The sequence below is a fragment of the Haliotis rubra genome, unplaced genomic scaffold, assembly GCF_003918875.1.
Source record: "Haliotis rubra isolate DU_JTF1 unplaced genomic scaffold, ASM391887v1 Scf24, whole genome shotgun sequence".
In the NCBI taxonomy this organism is placed as follows: Eukaryota; Metazoa; Mollusca; class Gastropoda; order Lepetellida; family Haliotidae; genus Haliotis; species Haliotis rubra.
In genome coordinates, this window is record NW_025766447.1 from 243,042 (window position 1) to 265,428 (window position 22,387).

General features: G+C 43.3%; 1 protein-coding gene across 2 annotated transcripts in view; it reads left to right on the top strand.

The window, feature by feature from the left end:
* Positions 1 to 1,176: 1,176 nt before the first annotated feature.
* The window catches only part of LOC124278575 (F-box/LRR-repeat protein 7-like), a 41,404-nt gene continuing 20,193 nt past the window's right edge, over positions 1,177 to 22,387 (top strand). Inside the window, exon 1 of one of the 2 annotated variants that reach the window (XM_046714311.1) lies at positions 1,177 to 3,780. In XM_046714311.1, the coding sequence (XP_046570267.1) occupies positions 3,558 to 3,780 (223 nt within the window). In that variant the 5' untranslated portion in view covers positions 1,177 to 3,557. Of the gene's footprint in view, positions 3,781 to 13,919; positions 14,139 to 22,387 lie in introns of those variants that run through there. The other variant, XM_046714312.1, reaches the window with a different exon arrangement.

A 22,387-nucleotide genomic window follows, 5' to 3' on the forward strand; every position in this document is an offset into this window, starting at 1 on the left:
TCGAGACTCACACACAGACACAGCTAGTAGCCCTCGAGACTCACACACAGACACAACCAGTAGCCCTGGAGACTCACACACAGACACAGCCAGTAGCCCTCGAGACTCACACACAGACACAGCCAGTAGCCCTCGAGACTCACACACAGACACAGCCAGTAGCCCTCGAGACTCACACACAGACACAGCCAGTAGCCCTCGAGACTCACACACAGACACAGCCAGTAGCCCTCGAGACTCACACACACAGACACAGCTAGTAGCCCTGGAGACTCACACACAGACACAGCCAGTAGCCCTGGAGACTCACACACAGACACAGCTAGTAGCCCTCGAGACTCACACACAGACACAGCTAGTAGCCCTCGAGACTCACACACAGACACAGCTAGTAGCCCTGAGACTCACACACAGACACAGCTAGTAGCCCTCGAGACTCACACACAGACACAGCTAGTAGCCCTCGAGACTCACACACAGACACAGCTAGTAGCCCTCGAGACTCACACACAGACACAGCTAGTAGCCCTCGAGACTCACACACAGACACAGCTAGTAGCCCTCGAGACTCACACACAGACACAGCTAGTAGCCCTGGAGACTCACACACAGACACAGCTAGTAGCCCTCGAGACTCACACACAGACACAGCTAGTAGCCCTCGAGACTCACGAACACAGTAGCCCTCGAGACTCACACACAGACACAACCAGTAGCCCTCGAGACTCACACACAGACACAGCCAGTAGCCCTCGGGATTCACACGCATACACAGCCAGTAGCCCTTAATTCTTACAAAGACACAGATATATAGTAGTTACTTGTTACGTACACACAGACACAGTAGCCCTCGATACGTACACACGGACACAGTGGCCCTCGATTCTTACACACAGTCACAGCTAGTAGCCCTCAATACTTACACAGATATGTGAATGAATACACAGATATAATAGTAGCTACTTGTTACACACAGGCACGGCCTCCCTCGGTACTTATAGATACATGGTAGACCTAGATACTGACTCAATAGCCCTTGGTAGTTACGCAGAAACAAAGCGGTCACTGACACCTACGCAAAGGTTTAATGGATATTACAGGAAAGAATACCTAGGTCACACAAAAGAATGTGCAGCAGTGTTATAACGAGGGGTATCAGTATAAGACGCTGGGTGTGCAGACGGACGATTGAGAAGGGAGTCGTCAAATCAGCCCAGTCTATTAACTGTTTAACGAGCCCTTGGACCGGCACTGCGTCCTACCCTGTGGCTCGCCTTCCCTCTGCGAGGTGACCCATGAAAAGGTCGGTCTCGCTGCGTTTGTTTTGGATTTCGGCAGTACAAAGGCGGGTGTCCGTGGGTATACCGCCCTGTCTCTCCACACCATCACACTTCCTCCAGTTCGCCACCGGCTATACCGCTGTTGTCCTGCACCTACCGCATCGGGGTATACCAGGATCACTAAGCACGTAGAGCCGAATGTACAACATATGTATACACAGGGTTATCACTACTGGGAAGCTGAGTCTCCATATCACGACCACGTCAAGTTTACACTTCATTATATACGTGTGTTACTAAACAAACACGACACACACTGAGGAGGAGGAGGATTTGTTCCACTGATCTACACCGCCGCCACCTAATTGGATGACATGGCGAAGTATTGACACAGCTTCAGCGCGACTGGATTATAACATCAAATGTGTTATTGGGATGACTATCGCCACCGAAAACAACCTGGCTGATTTGTTCTTCTACCTGCCCGAGGCTATGTTGTGTTACTGTGTCGCGTCCTCTGTAGGCCCTCCTCTGTAGCCGTGTGAGATCCTGGGTCAGGTTAGGGGTCAGCCAGCCCGGGAGAGGGGCAGTACTGCTGTGTAGCAGGCAGGGGACAGACGTGGAGATTCAAGCAGCTCTGTCTCTTTAGCTTGTAGCATCACTCTCATTGACCCAATCAACATTTCCAATCAGAGACAGGCCTTGGAATGATGCAAACCTTTCATTTAATTATTCAAAGGAATTTGGATCGATGTGCATACAGCAGCTTTACCTTCATTCGCCCGGCGTGCAGCAGATCAGGCGTGTCCCAGTCTACCTAGCCGTATATTGTCTCCGCGTTCATTATTCACGGTGAACAGAATATGCTCGTCTGCTGTCGAGCTCGGACAGAGAGCCACCTGGATGTAAGACTTCTGTAAGATTTGCATGTGACAGAGAGCCACCTGGACGTAATCTGTAAGATTTGCTGGTGACAAAGACCCAACACAGATTGCTGTGAGATCTGCCGGTGACATTTTTCCGGTGTGTCGGTGACCACGAACGAAACCGTGGCAGACCCTGCACGCATCGTGAGCCTGCATGGCAGCCGTCTGACCCGAGGGTCCTGATTCTACGAATATTCGTTGTGACATGTGACGGTTACTACAACTCTGTCAGCCGGTACACGGATTATAGCTATGAACTATGGCACATGAGGTTTCGGAAGACAAGAAACACAGGTGATACATCTGCAAGCAAGGTTTGCGAGTATAACCAAGGAGGCAAGATTCATTTGAGGAGACGGACCCGCAGGTGTGCTGAGGAGGTAAAGTCATAGTAGGGCGACAGAAAGGTGACTGCAAGAGTTAGAATTGGTATAATGGAGAATTAGAACCACCAGTGAACGGAACCAGTGCCGAGGCTGAAGACCTCTGGTGACAGCAGTAAAAGAAGCTCATACCGACAGGGAAGCGGTTCCTACATCGTACTGACAGGGAAAGCGGTTCCTACATCGTACCGACAGGGAAAGCGGTTCCTACATCGTACCGACAGGGAAAGCGGTTCCTACATCGTACCGATAGGGAAAGCAGTTCCTACATCGTACCGAAGGAGAAATAAACCAATAGCTAGTGGACTGAAGGGAGCCAGTACTGGTACCATAAGGGGTGATAACCGTGCCACATAGCAGTAAGACCGGCAGTCATAATCTACACGGATCCATGGCGGTTTCCCTCGGAGTTGGAACCGTTCCTGCAAGAGGATCGCAGTAATCGACTGCCATGTTGACGGTATGTCGTTGTGACCTCCCAGTAATTAGTGCAGTGTATTGGTGCACGAGGCAGCATCGTCTCACGTGACTGACAGGTAGGTGTAATTGCCCAGGTGTTACTGCTAGCAGTGTGTGACCGCCACGCCTGGTTGGATGGGATACCTACTACAATAATATACTACAACAAAGACTGTTTGCTTACAATGACATGCCATGGCCACGACTCAGTGATTTCTGTCTCTTTGTAACGATCGATGTATCGACCACAGAAGCGTGTTTAACAGTGCAGTTACTACTGGAACGTTAACAACATCATAGCTCCCGGCAACTTGACAAGACTTCAAATCTTCAGCCTCTGATGTTACAGGAACGTACATGTGATTCAGAACGTCGCTGTTAACGTTCCGCCCGGTACCGCTGACGTCCACGATGGACAGCTATCCTTTGTGCACGAATATGATGCAGCTATATGTGAGCTGTATCTGATCCCTATTCAGTGACGTTAATTCCTATACGTTGACTGTATAATGGGCTTGTGGAAGAATCTCCTCCACGGCCGACACGGCAGCCAGCCAGCTAAAGCTGATCGGCCCACACTTATCACAAACCCCGAACTGTCCGTGAGGTATCACGGGGGTGTGGCCCGTAGCGACACAACGTCCTACGTCTCTATCGCCGCCAACAGTGACGACGAATCTGGCGGAGAGACCGACAACACGTATGCATCGATCAAGTCCTGGGCGTTATCGGGTAAGTTTACAGAATGGAGTTATGACACTCGGTTTTCTCTAATGTATCAAACGCTACAGTCTTACAACTAGGTTTCATTCACAGTGTGGTATTTCAACACGCATCCCGTGACACCCTGCCATTGTTTTATTGCCTCTCATGAATATATAGCCAGACGTCCTTCAGTGAGTCCTCCCACATCCCTAGTTGGACCCTTGACATCCTTCAGTGAGTCCTCCCACATCCCTAGTTGGACCCTTGACATCCTTCAGTGAGTCCTCCCACTTCCCTAGTTGGACCCTTGACATCCTTCAGTGAGTCCTCCCACATCCCTAGTTGGACCCTTGACATCCTTCAGTGAGTCCTCCCACTTCCCTAGTTGGACCCTTGACATCCTTCAGTGAGTCCTCCCACATCCCTAGTTGGACCCTTGACATCCTTCAGTGAGGTCCTCCCACATCCCTAGTTGGACCCTTGACATCCTTCAGTGAGTCCTCCCACATCCCTAGTTGGACCCTTGGCATCCTTCAGTGAGTCCTCCCACATCCCTAGTTGGACCCTTGTCCTCCTCCCACATCCCTAGTTGGACCCTTGACATCCTTCAGTGAGGTCCTCCCACATCCCTAGTTGGACCCTTGACATCCTTCAGTGAGTCCTCCCACATCCCTAGTTGGACCCTTGAGGTCCTCCCACATCCCTAGTTGGACCCTTGACATCCTTCAGTGAGTCCTCCCACATCCCTAGTTGGACCCTTGACATCCTTCAGTGAGGTCCTCCCACATCCCTAGTTGGACCCTTGACATCCTTCAGTGAGGTCCTCCCACATCCCTAGTTGGACCCTTGACATCCTTCAGTGAGGTCCTCCACATCCCTAGTTGGACCCCTTGACATCCTCAGTGAGTCCTCCCACATCCCTAGTTGGACCCTTGACCCTTGACATCCTTCAGTGAGTCCTCCCACATCCCTAGTTGGACCCTTGACATCCTTCAGTGAGAGTCCTCCCACATCCCTAGTTGGACCCTTGACATCCTTCAGTGGAGTCCTCCCACATCCCTAGTTGGTCCTCCCACGTCCCCTTGGACATCCTTCAGTGAGTCCTCCCACATCCCTAGTTGGACCCTTGACATCCTTCCTTCAGTGGACCCTTGACATCCTTCAGTGAGTCCTCCCACATCCCTAGTTGGACCCTTGACATCCTTCAGTGAGTCCTCTCCATCCCCTAGTTCCTCCCAGTCCTCCATCCCTAGTTGGACCCTTGACATCCTTCAGTGAGTCCTCCCACTTCCCTAGTTGGACCCTTGACATCCTTCAGTGAGTCCTCCACTCCCTAGTTGGACCCTAGTTTGACATCCTTCAGTGAGTCCTCCCACATCCCTAGTTGGACCCTTGACATCCTTCAGTGAGGTCCTCCCACATCCCTAGTTGGACCCTTGACATCCTTCAGTGAGTCCTCCCAGGTCCTCCCACTTCCCTAGTTGGACCCTTGACATCCTTCAGTGGAGTCCCACATCCCCTTGACATCCTTCAGTGAGTCCTCCCACATCCCTAGTTGGACCCTTGACATCCTTCAGTGAGGTCCTCCCACTTCCCTAGTTGGACCCTTGACATCCTTCAGTGAGGTCCTCCCACATCCCTAGTTGGACCCTTGACATCCTTCAGTGAGTCCTCCCACATCCCTAGTTGGACCCTTGACATCCTTCAGTGAGGTCCTCCCACTTCCCTAGTTGGACCCTTGACATCCTTCAGTGAGGTCCTCCCACATCCCTAGTTGGACCCTTGACATCCTTCAGTGAGTCCTCTCACTTCCCTAGTTGGACCCTTGACGTCCTTCAGTGAGCTCCTCCCACTTCCCCAGTTGGACCCTTGACGTCCTTCAGTGAGGTCCTCGCACGTCCCCAGTTGGACCCATGACGTACTTCGGTGAGGTCCCCCACGTCCCTAGTGGACTCTTGACGTCCTTCAGTGAGGTCCTCCCACCTCCCCTAGTCGGTCGCTCGACATTCTTTAATTCCCAGTTTGGTCCTAGGTCATATTTGAGATAGTCAAGGCTGTGGATGAAGAAAGGTTCCGTCACACCTGTGTATGAATATTCTGTATGACCACCCCTGGAAGGTCATGCCAGCATTCTGTGTCTTTCCTTTGATCACATCTGCCCAATACGTGTCAACTTTCCATGTTAAACACAACCTTTTCTATCATCCACCACTGTGTTTAGCTTTGGGGAGATTCCTAGCTGGTTCAATATTTAGCTGTCATATCACCATCCTTTGCCTTACCTTTAACGACGGCCGATAATCACTTTATTACTGTGTATGGAAATATGTCATGTTTCAGCAAATATTAAGGCTCATGACCTCAAGTATCCAATTAAGTCAATTTTATCCATGATAAAGCTGGTCGGATTTTAGAGGAAAAAGGGGCCATTTTAATTTAGGGAAACACTGGTCCCAACAGAGATCCTTGTTGTAATAGAGATGTCAGTGTCACTATGTGGAGATCCTTGTAGTTATAGCGAGGTCACCATGTGGAGATCCTTGTCGTTATAGAGAGGTCAATGTAACTCTGTGGGCATTCTTATCGTTATAGAGAGGTCATTGTCACCATGTGAAGATCCTTGTTGTTATCAAGGGGTGAATGTCACCACGTGAAGATCCTTGTCGTTATAGAGAGATGAGTGTCATTCGATGGGAATATTTGCCCGTTATAGAGGTAAAAGTCATCCTGTGGAGATCCTTGTCGTTATAGGGAGGCAAGAGTCACCCTATGGAAATCTTTATCGTTATGGAGAGGTCAGTGTCACTCTATCGAGATCCTTGTCGTTATGGAGAGGTCAATGTCATTCTATGGAGATCCTTGTTATAGAGAAGTAAAAGTCATCCTGTGGAGCTCTTTCTCGTTATATTGGGGTGGTGGGATAGCATAGTGGTTAAAACGTTCGCTCTTCACGCCGAAGGCCAGGGATCGATTCCCCACATGGGTACAATGTGTGAAGCCCATTTCCGGTGTCCCCCGCCGTTATATTGCTAGAAAGTGGCGTAAAACCATACTTACTCACTCACTCACCCCTTGTCGTTATGGAGAGGTCTGTGTCATTCTATGGAGATCATTGACGTTATAGAGATGTAAATATCATCATATGGAGATCCCTGTCGTTATAAAGAGGTTAGTGTCATCCTATGAAGATTCTTACCGATATAGCGATATAGAGAGTATACAGTTTGACGTGGAGCCTGGTCGTTGAAGAATAGGCACTTTAAGCCTTGTAAGACCCTGGTCGTTATATAGGAAAATACTTTCCTTGGTAACGACTGTTATAGAGGGAAGCGAGTACCTGGTTGTATTGCTGTTGTTGTTGTGTTTTGTTACAACATCAGCAACAGAAACTCTGGCTTCCGCTTTCGTCTTTCACTTGGTGTTTATTTACATCACCGGGAACGTGATTCTCACGCTCTCGGTGCTACCCGTGTCAAACAAGTCGCAACATCACAATCCATGCTACATTATGAATGGCGTCATGGGTGACAGGATGCCGTAAGTATCTCCCCACCAGCCTGTGGGAGTCCACACGTCATCATCAAAATATGAGAAGAAATTCAAGGGATCAAGGTCTGTGTATTGTTGCTGTATTTGTATGGGATTACCGCCCGATAAGTCTGTATGATCCAGACAAGCGGGAATAAGCGTTGTTTTGGGTGTGTTGATATTTTCAGTTATCTGTGTACTAGATGACACCACTTAAGTTGTTGAGTTGAATGTGAGGCTCCAGGTCGCTATACAACGCTACAATGTACAGCCAGTATATCATTATGTCATTCTTCAGGACCTATTTATGATGTGCTGGGGTAGATGGATGGGGGTCAGCTTTCGGCAGCTTAATTCCTGGTAGTTCCGGGGGTCCTGTCCCACACTGAGGCACTTGACGCACGTGTGTCTTATCTTTATGCAAATGGCTTTGTGCGAAATAGGCCTCTGTTCTCACAGATGTGAATGGATACCCGGTAGTCTGTGTAGACTGAACCTCCTCACGCCTTACATACGCCCTGGGATGGTTACTCAGACTCAGAGAGTTGGGAGAAAAGCGAGTATATACTGATTTGGGCATGGTATCTAGCCTGGAAAAGCTGTATCGAATGGATGCTATTGTTGTTGTTGTTGTTGATGGTGGTGGTGATGATGATGATGATGATGATGATGATGATGATGATGATGATGATGATGATGATGATGATGATGTGGTGGTATGGTACAGTATGGGATATGCTATGGTATATGAGGGGATGTGTGGTGGTATGGTATAGTGTGGGATATGCTATGGTATATGAGGGGATGTGTGGTGGTATGGTACAGTATGGGATATGCTATGGTATATGAGGGGATGTGTGGTGGTATGGTACAGTATGGGATATGCTATGGTATATATGAGGGGATGTGGTGGTATGGTACAGTATGGGATATGCTATGGTATATGAGGGATGTGTGGTGGTATGGTACAGTATGGGATATGCTATGGTATATGAGGGGATGTGTGGTGGTATGGTACAGTATGGGATATGCTATGGTATATGAGGGGATGTGTGGTGGTATGGTACAGTATGGGATATGCTATGGTATATGAGGGGATGTGTGGTGGTATGGTATAGTATGGGATATGCTATGGTATATGAGGGGATGTGTGGTGGTATGGTACAGTATGGGATATGCTATGGTATATGAGGGGATGTGTGGTGGTATGGTACAGTATGGGATATGCTATGGTATATGAGGGATGTGTGGTGGTATGGTACAGTATGGGATATGCTATGGTATATGAGGGGATGTGTGGTGGTATGGTACAGTATGGGATATGCTATGGTATATGAGGATGTGTGTGGTGGTATGGTACAGTATGGGATATGCTATGGTATATGAGGGGATGTGTGGTGGTATGGTACAGTATGGGATATGCTATATGGTATATAGGATACTGGTATATGAGGGATGTGGTGGTATGGTACAGTATGGGATATGCTATGGTATATGAGGGGATGTGTGGTGGTATGGTACAGTATGGGATATGCTATGGTATATGAGGGGATGTGTGGTGGTATGGTACAGTATGGGATATGCTATGGTATATGAGGGGATGTGTGGTGGTATGGTACAGTATGGGATATGCTATGGTATATGAGGGGATGTGTGGTGGTATGGTACAGTATGGGATATGCTCTGGTATATGAGGGGATGTGTGGTGGTATGGTATAGAATGGGATATGCTCTGGTATATGAGGGGATGTGTGGTGGTATGGTACAGTATGGTATATGCTATGGTATATGAGGGGATGTGTGGTGGTATAATATAGTATGGTACGGGATGCACGGTAATATGCCCTGGTAATGGACGACCATATGGGGTTGTTCTACAGTACGTATGTTACTGCACTATGGTATTGTACAGTGTTTTGCTTTTCCATATCTCATGTGTACTGCCTATACCGTCGCTCGTGTAGTAAGGAGACGCCCTAATGTGGTATGTCTAAGATGTCTCATAATGATATGGCGTTAAAGGGGGTTAGAAGGTATTGGCTGGCACCCCCGGAGATACGGATATGACTCCATACAGTGGTGCGATGTGCCAATTGCTCTGGTTTATCTACATGTGCCCATCTGTTCGTCACACGTGGTTGTTCTTGATGGACACGATAAGGGACATCACACTTCACAGTGTCTTTTAAGTTGTTTTTTAAATATCTAGCAGGTATAGTGAATACTTTACCTGACATAAACTTATCATAATTACGTCAAGTGTGTTCATAGTGTTTTAATGAATAGAGAGAGTAGAATGAGTTTAGGGTATTTCACTATGTAGAGCGTGTTTAGAATTATTATTCATAGGGTAGAGTGTGTTCAAGGTGTTTCATTTTGTTATCTTGTGTGTTTAGATTGTTTCACTGGGTAGCACGTCATCAAGGTGTTTCACTGGGTAGCGCGTCATCAGGGTGTTACACAGGGTAGCGCGTCATCAGGGTGTTTCACTGGGTAGCACGTCATCAAGGTGTTTCACTGGGTAGCGCGTCATCAGGGTGTTACACAGGGTAGCGCGTCATCAGGGTGTTTCACTGGGTAGCACGTCATCAGGGTGTTTCACAGGGTAGCGCGTCATCAGGGTGTTTCACAGGGTAGCGCGTCATCAGGGTGTTTCACTGGGTAACGCGTCATCAGGGTGTTTCACTGGGTAGAGCATCATGGTGTTTCACTGGGTAGAGCGTCATCATGGTGTTTCACAGGGTAGCACGTCATCAGGGTGTTTCACTGGGTAGCGCGTCATCGGGGTGTTTCACTGGGTAGCGCGTCATCATGGTGTTTCACAGGGTAGCACGTCATCAGGGTGTTTCACTGGGTAGAGCGTTATCAGGATGTTTCACTGGGTAGAGTGAGTTCACCGTGTTTCACTGGGTAGAGTGTGTTCATCGTGTTTCACTGGGTAGAGTGTGTTCATCGTGTTTCACTGGGTAGAGTGTGTTCATCGTGTTTCACTGGGTAGAGTGTGTTCATCGTGTTTCACTGGGTAGAGTGTGTTCATCGTGTTTCACTGGGTAGAGGATGTTCATCGTGTTTCACTGGGTAGAGTGTGTTCATCGTGTTTCACTGGGTAGAGTGTGTTCATCGTGTTTCACTGGGTAGAGGTGTTCATCGTGTTCATCGTGTTTCATCGTGTTTGGGTAGAGTGTGTTCATCGTGTTTCACTGGGTAGGGTGTGTTCATCGTGTTTCACTGGGTAGAGTGTGTTCATCGTGTTTCACTGGGTAGGGTGTATTCATCGTGTTTCACTGGGTATGGTGTGTTCATCGTGTTTCACTGGGTAGAGTGTGTTCATCGTGTTTCACTGGGTAGGGTGTGTTCATCGTGTTTCACTGGGTAGAGTGTGTTCATCGTGTTTCACTGGGTAGAGTGTGTTCATCGTGTTTCGTGTGTTCATCGTGTTTCACTGGGTAGAGTGTGTTCATCGTGTTTCACTGGGTAGAGTGTGTTCATCGTGTTTCACTGGGTAGAGTGTGTTCATCGTGTTTCACTGGGTAGAGTGTGTTCATCGTGTTTCACTGGGTAGAGTGTGTTCATCGTGTTTCACTGGGTAGAGTGTGTACATCGTGTTTCACTGGGTAGAGTGTGTTCATCGTGTTTCACTATGTAGACAACATGTAACAATATGGATGTCATACCATCACTGTACATAGCCGCGTGTTTGTTTCCCAGACAGTTCATGTGACTGCCAAGATGTATCTGCCAAGATGTATCTGTCAAGATATTTTACGACTGCTTCAATTATTGTAACCCGGCATCACGGCTGGGAAGCGACATCTTGTTTATCATGACATATACACTGAGTGACTGTTTGGTGATAAACCATACGATGTATACTTAGTAGTCACCGTATGCGTTAAGACTCGCGATCTCAAAACATGAACACGTGACATCTTGAATTCAGGAATAATCTTACGAAGCTGTCTTGGCATCACGTCATTTGTCCCATACTCTGTCAATCAACAGCTGTAGCACTACCCAAAGATAGACGCGTCCCGAACAAACAGGTTCGCTGGCAGCCAACTATGAAATTTCATGCATCCTCTTAAACAGGTGCGACAGCAACGAATTGTAAGACTACATGTATCCCTCTCGAACAGGTGCGCTAGCAGCCAACTATGAAACTTCATGTTTTCGTAAAAGGTGCGCTTGCAACAGCGTCTAACCAATCTCAGTGTCTAAGACCCTACCACAACAGTTCGTTTTAATAATAAGGAATTGCAAACAAATGTAGTTCTAATTAACCAAATTTAGATCAAAGCAATTCCTAACTGCTCTGTATTTGTATTTAGAAATATATTTGTACTGGGGATAATATTTTCATGTTTCCCGACTAATTATGTGCCGGTAACAGTTTGCCCTTGATGTCACCCTTTCAGTCTGGTGTTACAGCAATATTGGCCCCCGGCTCTGTCCCGCATTCGTTCTTCACACCCTCGGTGTGTTGGTAGTTGTAGGTACTTCTTATATTGATAAGGTGGTTCTTGTTCGCCTCGGGCGGCTTTAGGCGACGTCGTGTTCTCTGTGATACACTCGGTTGTAGTCCCTGTCTTACCATGGCCGTCCTCATTAGGGTGTAGAGCGGCTAAATGACTACTATATTCCAAGCAACTCCCTCGCATAGAAAGTTAGTAAACAGTTTCTCTTTACTGACTTCAAAACGAGGTGGACTATTGCATAGTATCTACCGTCAAGCCAAATATGACTCCTGTATTTAGGCAACCCGTCATTTGATTTATTTCCTGTATTCCCTCATACTACACTCTACCAGTGATGCAATATTCTCTTTTCTAGAACACTGCATCTGCGAGGCAATATTCCCTTTCAAGATGACTGCATCTGTGAGGCAATATTCCCTTTCTAGAACATTGCACCATTGAGACAATATTCCCTTTTTACAACACTGCATTCCGTGATTCAGTTTGTAATAAACTACATTGTGGAGGATGTCCCATCGCCAGTTAAAGTTTTACTGCCTCGAATTTACTGTTATGTACACTTGTCAGTATTGTGCAGAAATTCTGCCGGGGATATTCTGTGCTGCGGAATGCGTTAACGGCAATATATAGACATTTTTTTTCAACAGGCAGATCATGACATGTTATATCGATATTCGCTTGATATGTCCCACACACTTCACTCCAGACATCTATAACTGTTTGTACATACAAAGGGGAGACAACCAGTGCTGAGGTAGGAAATAATCTGTGCTTTTGGCTTATTGAAATATGTCTGAATGAGGTCCGACTCGGTGCACTATCAAAAGAAATCAATGCCGTTTTCATACCTCTGTTGTGTGTTCGTATTGACCCAGAAATGTTGTCCGTCCATGGGAAATCAATACCAAGTCAAACACGGACATAGCGGGGAATGACTTTACCCCCCTTTGTGCCTGTGTCCAGGGCAGCTGTCATTCCACACACACCGGTGGGGATCTTATTCCAAGTGGTATTTTTGTTGTTGTTTTTGGTTTTGTTTTGCTTGCTTCGCTTCTTGTTGTTTGATGCGCGAGCATGTGAGTGTGGGTTTTGGATGTATAGATGGTTTATTTTGCCATCTTCTTCTTATTTTCCTCTTATAGGGGAGGGTCATTTTGAACAATACAGAAAGAAAGTATTGTTGGGTAGGTTTTACACTTATACTGCATCCATATACATGTATCACTGCTTGGTGGTATAAAGAATGAAGGAATGGACTCAGTGTACCTGCCTGGGGATCAAACCCGAGGGTGTCAGGTGATGCTTGAACGCTTAACGTGGCTCGGGACAACTTCGGCAGACCCAACATGTTGAATAAAGCCCCTTAAACACCGCTTTCTTCCTCGTCTGCTAACTTATAATTTAGGATATAGCTGTCCATGAATAATCACCTATAACGTCGAGACAACACACGGCAGATCGATATGTACCTGGGTGAAATGATCCCCATACCTCGGAGCAAACTTGTAAAAAGCATATATAAGTATGTACAGACTGTTCATTAAAAAAGAAAGATAATATAGTATTTTGATTTAAGGGTATGAATAATAACCCTTTGGATGCAATTTTTCATATTACAAAATTTATGCTTTACAGATGCACTATTAAGAAAGTCAAACCAAATTTAAACCTTTACAACAAGAAATGTATAGATACTACCGAACAACAAAATTTACAGCATTCTCAGACTGTAAACAAGCAAGCTTTCGTGCCTTTTGGTCGTCTCTACATATGATTTTCAGCAATCCTGTGTAATGCTTTAGATATGACATCTAAATGACAATTCAATTGTGTGTACATCTATATGCACATATAGTATTGATATGTTTTGAAATGAATGGAAGTGTAACCAAAACGTGGAAATAAAAAAAAGAAAGATAAGAAAGAGAATCCCCAAAACTTAATTAATAAAACTGTACATTGCAAATTATGGGTCGAAAAGTCTCATTACTGAACGGAGATTTTTCTTTCTTGTTCATGACGCTCCTGTTTTGTTTACATTAGTGCCCAAACCTGCATTGCCGACATTGTTTCACGTGGGATGGGGTTGCGTCAGTAACAGTGATCCATTCACTGTTCCAACACGACTGGCCGGAGTTAGCGAGTCGATGCGACAGTCATTCTGTCACGTGACCCTTGTCGCACGCTTCGGCTCGCGGTGATCTCGCGTGGTCCTAAGCAGACGATATGACTTAATAGAAGATGGATTATGGTACTGTTTCGCATGAACCCCTGGACTGATGTAGTTCCATTAGTCGGAAGACCCTACCATGTTTCCACCTAGGCCTAGATCTCGGCCTTCAACCGACTGGAATGGGGTGTTACAAGACTTGTTCGGGAAAGGTAGGTTTACCTTTGTTGTGACACCTGTGTCGCCTGACGAATACAACGCCTTGGTATTGATTACCGTCCCGAACGCAACTCGGCTACCAGCTACCGTCGGGAAGCTAGACGAATAACGCTCTAACATATTATGTGGAAATGTCGAGATTTCAGTTTGAAATATGCCTGTCTGCAACGATTTAATTTTAATACCTCTGTGAAATATCACTAATACCCTTTATAAGTAACTGGAGAGCACTGGCGATCAGTCGTATGGATCGGAATTGTAAAGAATTATGATAAAATGTGCGAAAGGGGCCTATTACCTTGGGTATTGTTTGGGTAAGAAAGACGACAATAACCAAGTGGGTCTCCATACTGTGATAAGTGACAGGCGGGTAATGAGTTGATATGAGACAGATCAGTAGGCGTCATGTTTAAACCACTAGTTACTGAACAATAGTATACGATATTAAAGTAGTATATATGTTTAAACCACTAGTTACTGAACAATAGTATACGATATTAAAGTAGTATATATGTTTAAACCACTAGTTACTGAACAATAGTATACGATATTAAAGTAGTATATATGTTTAAACCACTAGTTACTGAACAATAGTATACGATATTAAAGTACTATATATGTTTAAACCACTAGTTACTGAACAATAGTATACGATATTAAAGTACTATATATGTTTAAACCACTAGTTACTGAACAATAGTATACGATATTAAAGTAGTATATATGTTATAACCACTAGTTACTGAACAATAGTATACGATATTAAAGTTGTATATATGGAGACAGATTGTGTCACTTTGTTGTCAATGTCATCTCTAAAACTGGACTCTGTCATGGATACTCATGCCTGTGTTACTGTGTGATTGGTATACAAAATAGGTAACTCATCTTTCTAGACTAATCATGCTAAAATTAGAAAAAGTGATCTTGTGGTCCATTATTAACCATTGTTCAAGGAGTTATTTTAAGTATAGTTTAAACAATTCCAAAGAACTGTCCATGTGTCAGAGAAATATACATAAGGATTTATCGCAGCCAAGTAATGTTGACATAAACTGTGTAGACGGTATCCAGCCAAAACATGTTATTAAGACTTGTGCACCGATATATATTTGTTCTATGTCCAAATGTTTCTTCAGCATAATATTATGATCTTACGAATGAAAGTAATTACTTTATGAGTAGCAGGGAAATTCATGGATCAGTAAATACAGCAGTTGGTATGTTAGCCAGATTTCATACTTTTCCGAGTTAAGGAAATCATGAAAACTGATAAAAAGTTCAATTTACTTTTAAAAATTGCAAAATTATATATTTATAGATGCAAATTCTAAAATATATAACAGTTTTGTCATGTTTATAAAAAGGAAGCTTTTTCTTGCTGTAACAATTAAAAAGATCTTGCTCTTAGAGAGGTAGGAAATCAGCTGGAATTCTATGGCGCTTGTATACTTTGTCATAAACCTTTGTAAACTGAGTAGCAGCTGTCACTGTCTAGTTTTACACTTAAGACTTCATCTTGAAGACAATGTACTTTCCTGTACTACAGTATTATATATAAGCTTTAACAGGTTATGCATACATGATATATGCATATGTGATATATGTTTCTAGAGTGAATATGTGAATGTGAAGTATGGTATTTTCTATAAAAGATCTAAGACATGCTGATGGCTTGTGAAATATTCGTTTTATCACACTGGCTTTATGCCAACTTGTTTTAGGTTAAAGGTGAAAGTATAACAATTGGTATTTGGTGAAAGGACGAAAAACACATCTCTTTGAAATGATGTATCAGGACACTTTCTTCATCCGACATGTTTTTATAAATGTCGTGCAATAAAAATTCATGAACTTCTGACACAGGACAGTTATGTCACACATAACAGGGCCTGGTTTAATGTGGACATATCAAGGTAAATACCACAGCCTTGAAAAGCTCCGCTCGTCTCGGCAATCACAACTCAATGATTTACAGCAGACTCCCAGACAGACAGGACACAACGTAATGGCTTTCACACTATTTGTTCCAGCAGCAGATCAATCATAGACTATCTGTTGGCTCATTACTATAACAATAAGTCTTGTTCAGGGATGATTCACTGCTACGTACATGCTGACAGTGTAATGATCACACCGCCCGTGGTCACTCTGTCCCGATCTAAATGCATAGCTTGTCTTATCAGCTAGGAAGTTTTTTGGCAAAGGTCCTTCTAAGGTGCACATATTTATCATCATGCGTGATAACAAAGTTTCTCTCATAAATCTATGCTAGTTTCGAGGCTATCGTGTAGAGGTAAAGGTTCACCTCACTCCTGCGGCATGCCCAGGTATGTATCAGTATGTATACCTTAGTAGGTCAGGAACTAGTGCTCTTTTGGCAGAGATTTGTCAAGAATTCCATACTCGTTGCCCTCACTGTAAGGCAATTTGGGAAAACATTTTCTTTGTTAAAAAATGTTGATGAAACACAGCCCTTTCAGCAAACCATAACATTAGTTTTTACTTCCAATGTGACATGAATTCGGAAATTGTTCTTTCTAATTTGGGAATTTTTTTTACAGACAATTTGCCCCAGACTTTAGGTGTAATATCAACCTCTGTGTGGGTGGGTATGGATAACTTCCTGCCTTCCTGGCTCACTGTTTAAATAGGTATTTGCTCTTCACTGCATTGTTTTGACTAAAATGATCACTCAAAAGATTAGATATTATGATTATGAATAATCCTAGTTTTTTAAACATATAAACACATAAATGCACCACTTGTGGTCACCTTCCCCGAAAATACAGTCAACCATGATATTACATAATGGGGATGAACTATTTGCAGTGGAAGCTTGTAGATATAAACAGTGTGGTGGAAAGTGAAAACGTTGTGCTTGAATCATTAAACATATCATTTCTTACTGTAAGACCTGGCCCCTTGGCACAAGGTGATCCCAGCACTAAGTGTGTGAGTGAGTGAGTGACTGCAGCTATCATATGTGAACATATTCCCAGCACTAAGTGTGTGAGTGAGTGCAGCTATCATATGTGAACATATTCCCAGCACTAAGTGTGTGAGTGAGTGAGTGACTGCAGCTATCATATGTGAGTGACTAAGTGTGTGAGTGAGTGCAGCTATCATATGTGAACATATTCCCAGCACTAAGTGTGTGAGTGAGTGCAGCTATCATATGTGAACATATTCCCAGCACTAAGTGTGTGAGTGAGTGCAGCTATCATATGTGAACATATTCTCAGCACTAAGATCACTTTCTGCAGCAGGGTTCAGGTATTGCATTGAAATATTCAACATTGTAATGGTTGGACAACGAAAAGGGAGAGGTCAATCTGTGTCTTATTTGTTCAGGAAATAAAACATAAAGTGTTAACTGGCTCTTGTGTTCCAAATTTATTTCATTTCAATTTAAATAAAAAACTCAATGATCATGGCCAAAATGATAAAAACGGGAGTTAAAAATAAGTCTGATGTCAAGATCAAATGTTTCAACCACCTTAAGAATCAGTAAAAAGGTGGATACCTGAAGAAACATAATTGAGACTTACAGATAATTTTATTTTCAAAGAAAAATGACTGTGACTAAAATTATCTTTCAAAAGTTGTTCCTATTTTTCAACTGTGGCAAGCTGTCTAGCCTTTTTAGGAAGTCAGCAGAAGGCATGCAGTGATGTCGGAGAAGGAATTTGATATTTTTCTAACCTTTAGCACAAGTCAGTCTGTCACAGCTCATTTCTGTCTGACTGATTGTCTATGCAAGGAACTTCCCATAGATCTTAGTCAGTGGGAGAACTATGAAGCTGCTCATCTTGCTGAAGCAATTTGAAAGCCTTTTCATGACATAATGTCTGACATTATTTGTAACCATGGCAACCTTAAGCAAACAGAGCTTAACTTGAATGACGCTTTCACAAGTCAGTGAAGTTTAGACAAAGATTACTCTAACTGATTAGGGCATTTACTAAAACAGACATAATCATTCCATTCATCCTGGATTTTCGCAAAATGTTATCCACAATGATCCTTTGGGCACCATCATGATGTATTCATCAAATGTCTTGCCGCTACGAACATATTTGCAGACCTGAAAATATGCTGTAAGAATTACTTTGCTGGCGGGGAATAACTTGTTTTATCACATGTGGCATTACCACAATGATAGCAGCTGTTCTACATAAACACACTTTGTGAAACCTAATGTAATACAAATGATTTTCTAATAGTATATTCCACATATGTATATGCTGAGAAGTCATGGAATATCTTCAAGACAAGTGTTTATTGCTGAACAGATCTTTTATCTTTCCAAATCTCTATTTGTGAGGATAGCATTAACAATAATTTGGTCATGACATCTTTCAAACATTCTGAACAAGTTGGTGGTGTATTTTTGTATTCAGAATTTTTCCTACTTTCCTTATTCATAAGATTTTTTCTTATTTCAAATTCTCACACATAAGGGAAGTACGAAGGTGATATCATGCTATTTTTTTTTTAACCTGGACACACCCTAAAAATGTAATCTTCAACACCAGGTGAGGACAAGGACCTCTTTCAACACTCTTCCTCTTATGAGTCAGTGCTGAAGACTTATATATAATGAAGTAGGACTTTACAAGATGAGATACAGTACAGTGTACAGACTTGACCCATAGTCCTTGCCTCCTGGTATCAGCGAGAGTCGTCGATCCCAGGAGGCTGTAATCAGTGTCACCACAAGTACTGTAACGGTTTCTGTGAGGGTGCTTAGTTAAGGGAGGTGTACATTACTGTACAAACCAGTCCCTAGAGCCACTTGTAGGGTGGCTCGTCATATATAATACACCTCTCCACGCACTTGTGACATTTATTGTCCTCTCATATACAAATAGAGACACAGTGATCTGTGGGCCTTGCACTGTATGATATTGTCAAATCTGACTGAAAGTCAGGCCTCGACACAGGTCATGTGTCTGTGCATGTTCTACAATTGTGATTTACATACCGGCAAAATTGTATGCGGCATTATTTAGTTGCCAATGAATTATGTCATATTTTACCCTTACATGTCTGCAATAGTTGTACCATAGTTTAGCCTTATTATACTTACATATTATAGTATGGCTTTAAATGTTATAGTTCAGCCTTAAGTATACTTACAGGTCATTGTATGGCCTTAACTATACTTACATATGATAATATGGCCTTACTACACTGACAGGATAGCTTGTCCTAAGCTTTGCTTGGCCTTAACTGTACATACAGAGGTACAGATAAGCTGGGTATCTGCGTATATTACGCAAATATTTATGTGAAAACTCAATTTCTATTCAATCTATTGCATACAAGTACGCTTGAATTTTGGTAAATACTCAATAAAAGTGACCTTACATGCGTACACACAAAAATGTCAAATCTTAGCTTCCGTACCGGTGGATAGATAAAATAAGTATACTGAGAGGTTCTATTTCAGGACATGAACTTGACAACTTGCAGTCTTTCTTATCGTTTCTCATATTACAGATCAAATATAAATAACAAACATTAACATTTAAACTTTACTATATTTTCAAACTTAGTGGAAAATGGCAAAATACCCAATTGAGTTTGAGTGAGGTGTGTACAATTTATTTGGTTACTCAAAGAAAAATTAGGATACCCAACTGAGATGAACACAAGTGAGTACATAACTCAATGACCCAAAAAGTTATCTGTAGCTCTGATATATACACATTATAGCCTGGTATTAAATACATTATGAATATTATAGTTCACCTAGATATGTATGTACAGTGTATTTACAGCCTGGCCATGTCATACCTTTTCAGTGTATTTAAGCCAAAATAGCAATGGTGCAACATTCACATATATGAAACAGCAGAAATGTAAATTATCAGTAACAGATGTGACATTGTATACAAACTTAGATACTTGTCATGGTAATGCTAGTATTTTGTCTTTGAAGTGAATAATTAGAGTGCCATAACCTTTGTACATACTACAAGTCATAGATATTATTTTTCTCATGTGATATAACATGGCTCTTCTTCCACCATCCCTCAACACTTAAAAGGTAACAGTGGCAGGGTCATGGGGCTCCTTATTGGCTTGAAGCTGATCATGTGCATGTACATAGCATAATCATGGTTACGATGCTTTGGTTCTTCAAGGAATGTGCCCATGGATAACTAAGGTATTTGTTTCTTACTTTTGGTACAGTAGGTATTAACAAAGAATGCAATAATGGTTCTGTCACTTTATCACAACAACCAATCATGCTAGACATCCATGCTTCTTCTGCCTGGCTTAGAAAGTTGGCAGTATGCCAGCAGTCAACCGACCTGGAATGTTTTCATTTTAGCCAGTTTTATATAATTCAGGGTCAGGCAGGATTGTGGTTGGATTGTGTTCCTCCAAAGTTTGATTTGTCTTTGGCTCTAACACACACTACATAACAAAAAGCTGTGAATCCTAAGCCAAGTGGTCTGCTCTGGTGGAGACTTGATGTGTTTGTGAAGGGCACCTGCTCCTTGGTTGTCTCAGTGGCTGCAGCCTTAACCCCTTCACTGCTAGCATGGACCCTCTGTGATAACAACCAGCTGCATGGTCAGTTTTCTAGTCGTAGCTCATATGGTCAATCTGACAAAGATTATTGCTTGCTATCCCCAGCAGAATGAAGTCTACTGACTCTACAGTGCTCTCTGTCCCTCGGTCGCCTTCTCCCTCCCTCTCATCACCTCTGCATTAGCATCTTCATCAACTAGCCCCAAATTTAGCTTTGTACTGAAAGGGTTATTTGAAATATTTCTTTTCCTTCACTCTAATGTAATATATTCATTGGCCAGAAGAATTTACTGAAGATTGTCTTAAGAGCGGCACTGTTTGATTGAAGCCTTGTCAGACCAATTAAAGTGAAGCAATGTTTGGCTATCAATCCGATGATGCCATAACATGTTTGCTGAATTTCAGTGAAGATCAAAAGAACAAAATTTAGAAATGCTACTTATAGGACTGCTCAAATTCTAATTTTGACAACAGGTGTGTGAATTCCCATAAATTCCTCACAAAATACTAATCTTTGTTTAAGTTTAAGGGAAAATGGGATGAAAATACATGGTGTTCAAGAATGTTAATGCAGCATGGATTTCTGCTATTCATTCCCTTGTTCACCTGTGCAGGTAACTACTCCATTTGGAGTGCAGGTGAACCATCTCGTCTAACGTCTTCTGTTAAATTGTGCAGGTAATGCTTGTCACCTGTTTTACCTGTGCCTGCCAGCATGCTCCATTTATCTACAATAAAAGCCAGTATCAGTTTACTGGCCACCTTTTCTAGGGGTGAGATGGTAATGGATATCATCTTGTCTGGTCCTCCTGGGGAGGAGGGGCAGGCAGCTGACTGAGAGGTAGGAGACAACCGAACCTGGTGATCAACACATCCCAGCCGTCAGAGCAGCTTGAGGCGTGTACCAGGATGTGGTGTTCCAGGGTCAGGAAAGGGGTGAAAAATGATGAGGCCTGGCTTGACAAGGTCAGAAAGAAAGGGCAGATACATGAGGCCTGGATATTGAAGGGTCAGGATAGAGCTTCATGAAGTGTAGACTTGGTATCACAAATAGCAGGGTCGGAATAGAGAGTCATCATGTGAAGACTTGGTATCACAAATGGCAGGGTCCGAATAGAGATTGATAGAGTGAAGACTTGGTAGCAGAAATAGCAGGTCGGAATAAAGATTCATAGAGTGAAGACTTGGTAGCAGAAATAGCAGGTCGGAATAAAGATTCATAGAGTGAAGACTTGGTAGCAGAAATAGCAGGTCGGAATAAAGATTCATAGAGTGAAGACTTGGTAGCAGAAATAGCAGGTCGGAATAAAGATTCATAGAGTGAAGACTTGGTAGCAGAAATAGCAGGTCGGAATAAAGATTCATAGAGTGAAGACTTGGTAGCAGAAATAGCAGGTCGGAATAAAGATTCATAGAGTGAAGACTTGGTAGCAGAAATAGCAGGTCGGAATAAAGATTCATAGAGTGAAGACTTGGTAGCAGAAATAGCAGGTCGGAATAAAGAGTCATAAAGTGAATACTTGGTATCCCTGAAGACAGGCTGACTACTGTAAGGCTCAACTTTATTAGGTTCTTTATTACGGTAATGGATACTCTTTACATTCACTGTCAGCATGGCCTACCCTCCTGCTCTAATGTGGTTACAATGACCCTGAGATGTGTTATTCAGGTATTAGGGAGTAGATGAACCCCCATT